The sequence below is a fragment of the Nicotiana tomentosiformis genome, chromosome 8 (assembly GCF_000390325.3).
Source record: "Nicotiana tomentosiformis chromosome 8, ASM39032v3, whole genome shotgun sequence".
Lineage (NCBI taxonomy): Eukaryota > Viridiplantae > Streptophyta > Magnoliopsida > Solanales > Solanaceae > Nicotiana > Nicotiana tomentosiformis.
The window spans coordinates 128,855,896-128,865,343 of record NC_090819.1 but is presented as its reverse complement, the minus strand read 5'-3'; the positions used below and the strand labels follow the sequence as shown (position 1 = coordinate 128,865,343).

General features: G+C 34.3%; 1 protein-coding gene across 1 annotated transcript; it reads left to right on the top strand.

Moving 5' to 3' along the window:
* Positions 1-1,955: 1,955 nt before the first annotated feature.
* On the top strand, positions 1,956-3,160 carry LOC104087842 (protein neprosin-like). The gene is made up of 4 exons (XM_018767973.3): positions 1,956-2,080; positions 2,272-2,325; positions 2,446-2,586; positions 2,702-3,160. The coding sequence occupies exons 1-4, from the start codon at positions 1,979-1,981 to the stop codon at positions 3,095-3,097; spliced, it is 693 nt and encodes a 230-aa protein (XP_018623489.3). The 5' UTR covers positions 1,956-1,978; the 3' UTR covers positions 3,098-3,160.
* The last annotated feature ends 6,288 nt before the right edge of the window (positions 3,161-9,448 follow it).

The following is a 9,448-nucleotide window of genomic DNA, read 5'->3' as shown; positions in this document are numbered from 1 at the left end:
TAGCGCATTAAAAGAAGAAGTCTCCCTTCTTTCCTTCTCCTCTCCCTTCATATCCGTTACTTAATTTTAATTTGATCAAAATCCAATTAAGAAATGTTAATGTAAACAGATTCCACAAAATAAGCTCCTTTCCTTTTTAGGATTCACACTTACCATTTGGAAATCTCATTATTTCTCTATAAATTCATAGAAGAGTTCATCGCCAATACACAAAAACACATATATAAATTCATAGCTTCATGCAAGATTTGAAGGTGACTATTTGACGCTTCTTTTTTTTGTTCTTTATAAATAACCATTTTTCTGGGTATTTTCTTCTAACTTTATAATATCAGTAGAGTCCATTTACTTACAGTGTAGTGATAGTATATTATCCTCATTTACTAAAAATGATAATATTTGCAAGCATGCAGTGAAACATGATTATATCTTTGTTTTAATTTTGGTTCCTTAATATTAGTTTGTCATATATACATGTATTCAGCAGTTGCCAATAATTCTTTTTTTTAGAATATGTTGATTCATCAAAGAAATGTTCTACAAACTTCGTTGGTACTCTATTTTCTTCTGAGTTTTGACGGAGTTCAAGGAGAAATGTCCAAACTAGAGGAACTAGCGTTAGAGAAGCAACTTAAACTTTTGAACAAACCATCAGTCAAAACAATTAAGGTATGCATTTTTGGGATATTTCTTTAATAAGTTCTTTAATGATTCTCATTTTATGCTAATACCACTTTGTATAAAAAATACAATACCCTTCTATCTCATAATATCCATGATGAATTTTAACATTCAAGTTAAATGTTGGTAAACTGAATATTTACAACTTAATATTTACCATACTTTTTTCGTATTTTACGTTGTAGTTGAAAATCGTGAAATTTCTAAATTACAATTTTTGACTTGTTCACAAATTTGTTTTTAGAAAAGTAAGGCACAATAACTCCATTGACAAAAGCCTATATATATTCATTTTGAAAGTCAGGTATGGTAAAGTACTAGACAGATGAAACATTGTTTATTATTTAGCAACCATTTTATTCTACAAATTTTTTATGTATTCATAAGTTATTTAATTTCGATAGCATGATGTTGAATAGTACAACCAATATTAAAGTGTACGGAATTTTTGCTCACAGACGGGATGGGGGATTATATACGATTGTGTGGATTTCTATAAACAACTTGCATTTGATCATCGAGTATTGAAGAATCACAATTTTCATCCCGAGGTATGTAATTATACTTTCTTTTTGTGTATTCAACTTTATACGGATGAAGTATTAAAGTTAATAGATAATTTAAACAAGTTTTGAATTGACAGATGAAACCCACTTTATCCACGATAAAGCAAATATCAAGTACCTCAACTATTGATATATCTTCAAGGAAAGTGTTAGAGAATAGAGGTTGTCCATCCGGAACCGTTCCCATCAAAAGGGTTACCAGAGATGATCTTATTAGACAAAGACGTATGCCACCCCCGGAAAATGTAAGATAATATATTACACCAATTTAAAACTTTCTTGATTACTTCATTTATGGACAACAGAATAGATAATGTACAAAAGCGAAGCCCAATTAGGTTGATGTAAGATAATATTACACTCAATTTATACACAATATAATAGGTTAAGACTTCCTAAAACTATAAGGAGAAGAAAATATTTCATGTATAAATCTGACATATTTTTTTTAATGTTTTGTGCAGACTAACAACATTCTTGAGACAACTGGAGGATACAGGGTACATGAATATAAAATTGAATTGGATGTCTTTTTTTTTTTTTCATTTTTTGTGTTATGGATTTATCATTTGACCACTTCCTATCAGCTCCACTTAAGATTTCAAGTGAATAAACATAAAGTTAACTTTGATAATCAATGTAATAAGTGAAGGAAAAGTTTTATCTTTTACATTCAGCGTGCAATAGTTCATACTCCAAAGGATCCAAACAACAAATTTGCGGGAGCTGGAATGGTAGCTAGTATATGGAATCCTTATGTTGAAGGTCAACAAAATAGTGCGTGCCGATTGAAGATTCAAAAAGGACCAGATAGTATGCAAGTTGGTTGGAGAGTACGTTTAACCCCTTATTTATTAATAATTTAACTATTTTCTTACTTGCAATAATTTAAAAATTTTAGAGGACAGATACAGAAAACGGAAATGGAACGGGAGGATGGGATGGGGATTGAATTTTATGCCTCTGGGATTTCCGTCATTGAACTTTCACTCAATAGTTATAACAGCTCTATTTCTTGTTTTAGGTGGATCCAGCATTATATGGGAATAATCATACTATGTTTTTTATACATTTCCAAGTAAGTTTTCTTGGGTACTTTATTAAATGATTTCTATCTTTGTGTTCATGAAAATAGTATTTTCAATTTAGCTGTTTACTTCAATAGATAATGGTTCATGAATTTTTAAATGTTTTCTAGGCTGGAAATGTGCATTGCTTCAACACACTATGTCCTGGTTTTGTAATAGTAAACAGTGACATATATCTTGATTCTGAATTCGAACATATTACTCACCGAGGGGACGAGCAACAGTGGGAGTTTGTTATGTACATTGATCGTGTAAGATTTATGTATCTTTTTGTCTACTTTATTAAGTTTTTTTCAGTAATTTTTTAGATTAGATTTTTGAAGTGTTTTAAAAATGCTAACATACATCTCCTTCTGAAAACTAAAGGATCTAGCAAATGGAAATTGGTGGCTTTTGATTGGAGCTAATCAGACAGCAGTTGGGTTTTGGCCTCCAGGAATTTTCACTGCATTAGCAAACGACTTTGCTACGAATATTGAGTGGGGAGGAGTGACATATACTCCACCAGGTGCACCTTATCCTGCAATGGGCTCTAGCTTTTTTCCTGATCAATATAATCCAGATCCTTCTCTTGATGCTTATTGTAGGGGACTTATAGTTTTAGATGATAAAGGCGTGACGATAAATGCAAATAACACACCCATATTTATTGATAGTCACTATTTGTACCGGGTTATTGATGAACCAAATTGGGGACCTGGACAGTTTCCGCATTATATGTTTTACGGTGGACCTGAAACAAAGTATGTGCCCCCTTTGTAGAGTTGTTATGTAGTGTAAGCTTTGGGCTGAATGTAATAATTAGATATCTAGTAATTTACTACTCTGGAGAAAATTATACACAAGTCAGTTTTTGGCCTCAGGTTTTCACCACATTGGGAAACTTTGCTAATAATGTTGAGTGGGGGAGTAGTGGCATACAGTCCTCGAGGTGTACCTGAACCTCCAATGGGCTCCCTAGATTTTCCTTGTATACACTCTACCTATGATGCTTATTGTAGGGGACTTCTAACTTTAAATGATAAACGGGAGACAATTATGCAGAGAGAACACCTGTATTTGTCGATGATCCAAAGGTTCCCGCATTATGTTTTTTACGAGGGAGCTGGTGGTATATAGTCAGACCTCTATATAACAGTATTCTTATATAATAACCATTCAATATAAAAGCCAATTTTTTTCTCGGAACCGATTTTTATGTTATGTTATAATATATGTTTTCAATAACAACACTTCACTATAGCAGTCAAAAAGTATCGGAACAAACGAGACTGTTATAAAGAGGTTTGACCGAATATACATGGTATTATGTAGTAATTAAGATATATCTTTGCAAAGTTCTTTTTATCATGTTCAATTATTTTGCTATATAAATTCTCAACTTGGACTTAGCTGGAGCAAAGGTGATTTATCTTGATAAGATTAGGGGTCAATCTTTGTGAAAATGATTCTATCAGCTATTCTCTTTCCTTTGCAAATATGGAAGTTTGTATATATCTATTTCTTAAGCCTTAATCCACTTGACCAGATGATTAAACTAATCAAGTCTTAGGAATGCAACACAAAGTAATGGAGTATAAAAAGAAGAAATTGACAAACAAATGACAAAATGGTCCCAGGAGTACTAACCTATGTTTCTTGGCAAGCATCATAACTAGAGTCTGTGGCTATCCAGTTTATAAGCTTTTGGATTTTCACAGTGAACGTTCCTCAAACACATGGTAAGCATGTATAATGTTCTTGCTATCCAGTATAATTTTAACTTCTTTTGATCAAATAATGAAAGATCAGGCTAGTGGTGACAAAATGGTTAAAAGAAAATAGTTAATTATCTATATTATCCACTAAAAAATGGGTTGGATAATGAACTTTTTAAAAACGGGTCAAATATGGATAAGAACCATATTATCCATTTAGAAAATGGATAACCAATGAGTTTAACTTTTACATTTGTAAAACCTCAAATTTGGGGTTCCTCAACTTTGGGAGACTAGGAATTCTCCCCAAAGTGATCATATTCAAGAAGTCATGGATAAAATGGTTACCCGAATTATCCACCGGTTAATCCTTTTTTATTCGTATTAAATATGGGTTGGGTCGGATAAAATATCCGTTTTTTCATTACCCGTTTTCGACACGAACCATATCCGACCCGACCCGACTCGCCAGTTTGACACTCCTAATCGAGGTTGTTGAACTCAAAATTTGCATTTTGAGAAACCAAAATGAAGGTTGTCTCCATGTAAGGTATAAGGCAGTCCACCATTAACCACCATGTAAAAGCAGTTTCAGTTCCTGTCACACTTCCTTTTTTCGAGGGATAGAGAATTTTTTCAATTAAAGTGACATTGTTCGAAATAAGATTATTTATTTAATTAGAGTCGCCACTTGGAATATTTATTATGGTGTCCCAAGTCACCGGTTTATTTTAAAATCCCAAATCGAGGAAATTGACTCTATTTATGGTTTGCGAACACAGAAGACCGGGTAAGAAATTTTGTTAACCCGGGAGAAGGTGTGAGGCACTCTCGGATTCCGTGATTTTAACACGGCCGCTTAACAATTAATACTTGGCTTAATTATCTGAATTATTATATGTTTAAAAACCTTTTTATGTATTACCGCTTTTAATATTTATGGAATTATTTGAACAAGTCGCGTTGTCGCGCACTCGTTGTTTTTGTACATATTGCGAATCGCGCCACGTGAAACGCACCCGCGATTTACAACATGTTTATTTTTATTACTATTTGAAGTTGTGATCAAGTCGCGTGAAACTTGCACTTGAGTTGGGATTTACGTATCGTGACCATGCCACGGGAACCATACCCATAGTCACGATAATTTATTTATAAATCGTGCCTAAAGCAACTAGCGCATTTGAATTATTTTCCTAATGTAATTTGAGATTATTGTGAGGCCAAAAGTTATGGAAATTACTTTGTGGATGAAGTACTAATTGATCACTATAAATTATTATCGAGATGAACTACTAAAGTATTTGTGGCTTAGAAGTTATGAGGCATTTATCTATTATGAAAAAATGGGCTAGCTTTTATGGAAATAGTAGAATTATTGGGCCGACAAACTAAACTCATTGGGCCAAAATCTCATCTCCACTTCAGGATTACGCCACATCCCAACAAACAAAATCAAAGCAATTCAACACCGTACGGCCCAACCTTGTTTGTGTGACATTTAAAACCACATGGCCCAACAATTTAATGAGTTAACTTTAACCTACAACCAATTGCTAGAAAACCAAGCTATGACAGATTATGATTATAACTCCAGAGTACTTAATCAAACTGAAACATGATTCTAAAATTCATGTAATTAATTCAATCCATGCCTCAAAATACCAAATCAACAAACATGAAGCAAATAACTGGGTCTTCAAAATATTCATAAATCAACATAATCTAAGCACTAAATAGCTAAAACATATGTAAAAGAAAACGAACGGGAAAAATCATCACATGAATTCGCATAAGCACATCACTCAAACGACGAAATAATGGCAAAGAGAGGATGAGTAATGGACCTTTAAGTAGAAATTTTTCTTCATAACTCTTATTAAAAGGGAAAAGCCTTTGAATACAACACCAAAGAGCAAAAGTGGACAGCAACTCGAACCAAATTGACTACGCACCTTCAACCGGAACTTCGACAGGAAACCTTAGACCCCCCGTGTTGTTACTAATAGCCGTTTTGGAAGGATTTTCATGGTGTTTCGCGACAAATTTTTGGATTAGTTTGAAGCTGACTTTGGCCGTATCTTTTGGGCTGAGATTTTGGATTGTTTCGGGGCTGTTTAAGGGTGATTCATAGCTGGACTATTTATGGTTTTGAGCTGGGATTCACGGCTGTTTTGGGGTATTTTTGCTGCTGCGTTTTGGCTAAAATTATGGAGGAAATAATAGCTGATTTTTGGAGCTTGTGAGGTATTTTAATGGAGTTTTCAAGTGGATTTATATAGCTGGATCTTAAGTGATGCTCATGGTATGTGTAGAAGAATGACGAAGAAGAACAATAACAATAAAAATGAAAGAAGAAAACCCCAAACCCAAAGCTGTGCTTCTCTCCTTTCTCTAGAGTTTTTTTTTCTTTTGCCGTTCTCTGTTTTTCTCTCATTTGCCCTCCCCTTCTTTCGTGTTTCTTTTTCTCTTCAGATGCTCCTTCCCTCTCTCGTCACTCCTTTGTGTGTGTGTGTGTGTTTAATTGTGTGAGTGAGTGGAAAATATATAGGATTAATTGGTAGCCAAGAAAATAAGAATATGTATATGCATGCAAGTTTTTGAGTGATCACGTGAGTTTGTTACAAAAAAAATATGGAAGAATCTTGTTAGGTCGCATTTTTGTATTGATTCTTTTTTTTTCCTCTTTTTTTATTTTATATTTATTAAAGATAATCAAAATTAATGATACTACACTAAAACTAAAAACTAGAAAAATATAAGAAACTATTAAGAAAAAAGTTATAAAATTGCTAGTCTTACCAAAATTAGAAGAAAAACATATTTTTGTGAATTTCTTTTCTTTTGCAAATTATAACAAAGCTAGTAATTCAAAAATGTGAATCTTTTGTGAGTTTTAGTTTCCTAAGAAAAATCTATAAAAGGTAAAACAAATAGCTAAAATATGTAGATTAAACTCAAAAAATATTTACATACTAAAACGTGGTGAAAATTCAATTATGATAAAAAAAAATTAGGTGCTTACAGTCCCTTCACATATAAAAACCACCAATGTGAATACCTTTCCATTTTCGAACAAGCAAAGTGCAAAATATAGGTCGCCAGATTCGTCAATGGTGAGGAGGAAGATGGTATATGCGACTTCAAATGATAGATTCAAGTGAAATAAGCCTTGACCTTGTGAAATCTCGAGCTCTATAAACATAGCATTTGCATAATAGGCCATTATTTAAATTGGATAAAATTCACAAATAATTACTTTTTAGCCCCTGTAGTTGACAAATAGGCACTATCATGAAATTTTAAATTATATCGTTGGAGTTTCACATATAGTATATGACACTTTTTTTAGCAAATTCACTAGGCAAGGTGACTAGGTCTAGTTTTTTTTTATATATATAATAAATCAAGAAAACAAAGTAACATGTTGTCTTACAGAGAGTAAGACAATAAGATATGTCTAGTACATAAATCCTATTATCAATTTTGGGCTTGTGAGGCCCAAAACTGATAGTACACTGTGATCTAATATGAATATGAAAACCAAAGTCTAAAACATGTATAAAAACTAGCCTATTACATGCGTAGCCATTTTATGCATTTGCGCACATTCGTTTGTCATAGTGGCACATCAAGATGTAATTCTCATCCTTTGCATGTTTCAAATCCATTGCTTGTGAATGCCTCATGTGAATGTAGTAGATGCTCTCCTTTGGAGTTGCCAAAAGTGTCCAAATGTGGCTATTTCCTGTGTCCAACACTGCACAAAACTCATTGTTCATGATGAAGGTCCATTTTGGCGTCCATAATTTTGACATAATCCTTGCATTAAAGTATGAAATTCCTCCCAGGTTGTCTTCCTTGTATAGCATACTTGGAGAACATGCTGAGCTGCTCCATTTGGTACAATGTATTTCTTCCATAGAGCCGTTTGAAAACCACTGCCACGTCCAACTGGCAGCTTTTGCATCCTGAGGTTGTGGCCATCCTTTGAAACTTGTATCTTACGGATGATTGCTAGGTCGATTACTAGGGTTGTGCATGGATCGTATCGGATCAGATTTATCAAATTTCGAATTTGGATTTTGGATTTTGGATTTCGGATTCTACGAAATGCAATCCGAATCAGATCTGAATTAATATCAGATCGGATTTTAAAGTTTGGATCAGATCAGATTTTCAGATTTCAGATCGGATTATTATGCCTCAAAGTTGCAAACTCATATGTATATTTTCTTTGTAAAAGAGGCAATATAGTAAGAAAAATTTATGTTTCTGCAATTATGAGAGTACTATGGTGCCAATATAGCTAAATCCAGCAATTGTAAAGGTAATAACTTGGAAAAAGATGTAAAGGAAGTAATGACTATCAGAAATTAAAGTTTAATATTTATAAATGTCCAAATAATTTCGGATTTCGGATCGGATCGGATTACAATTATACCAATCTGAATATCCGAAATTTTAATAAACACAATCCGAAATCCGATCCAAATATCCGAAATTCGTAGTCCAAAATTGAGCGTATCAGTTCGGATTTCGGATATCCGATCCAAATGAGCAGCCCTATTGATTACGTTCCTTACTATAATGGTACCTTGAGCATGAAGAGCCATTCCAAAGATCCCCCAAAATGTCGTAATAAGCCAGCAACTACACCATGCACACTCTAAAGCGAGGCAAAGCATGCCACGACCTATGCGTCGCTAGGTCCTTAGTGAGAAGGAGCACCTCGCCTCGCTTGGGAATTGATCTCACTTCTGGTCCAACTGGGCGAGGTCTATGGCGAAGGAAAACATTCCACAAACTGTGCGTCGCCAGGTCCCTAGCGAGAAGGAGCTGGCGTAATCCCTCGCATCGCCTGAAGAGTGATCTCGTTCTGGTTCCGCTGAGCGTGGTCTAAAGCGAGCTGGTAAGTAGCTCGCATTTATTGTGGTGCTACCAAGCCCAACGCCTGAAACTGTAATTCACGTAGCCATGCTTGTTGCATGCTCTGAATGTTCAAATGCCTCCTTAGTTCCACGCTTGTGCTCACCAGTGTTATTTCTTTCTTGGGAATGAGCACATAGTCCTAATACCACCCATGAAAGTTCCAATACATGATGAGGCATGGATACAATAACATTCCCTGCAAAAAAAACCTAACGTTAGTAAAAAAATCCAATCACCAGCCTCTCCTCCATAAGGATTTGAGGTTGATGATCCATGATGTTGCCTAGTTTCTTCTCCCTCTCCCTTGTAATTCTTTCCTCCTCATTTTATAATTTCTTGCTACCTTGATTCTCAAGTTTGGACATAGTAGTTTATCTACATTCACCAGCCTCCTCCCTTATGTATCCAAATGATGAAAACTATGACATTTAATATTTCCAAAATCCAGTGCATAATGTGCCAATTGGTCAACGATCTTGTTTCC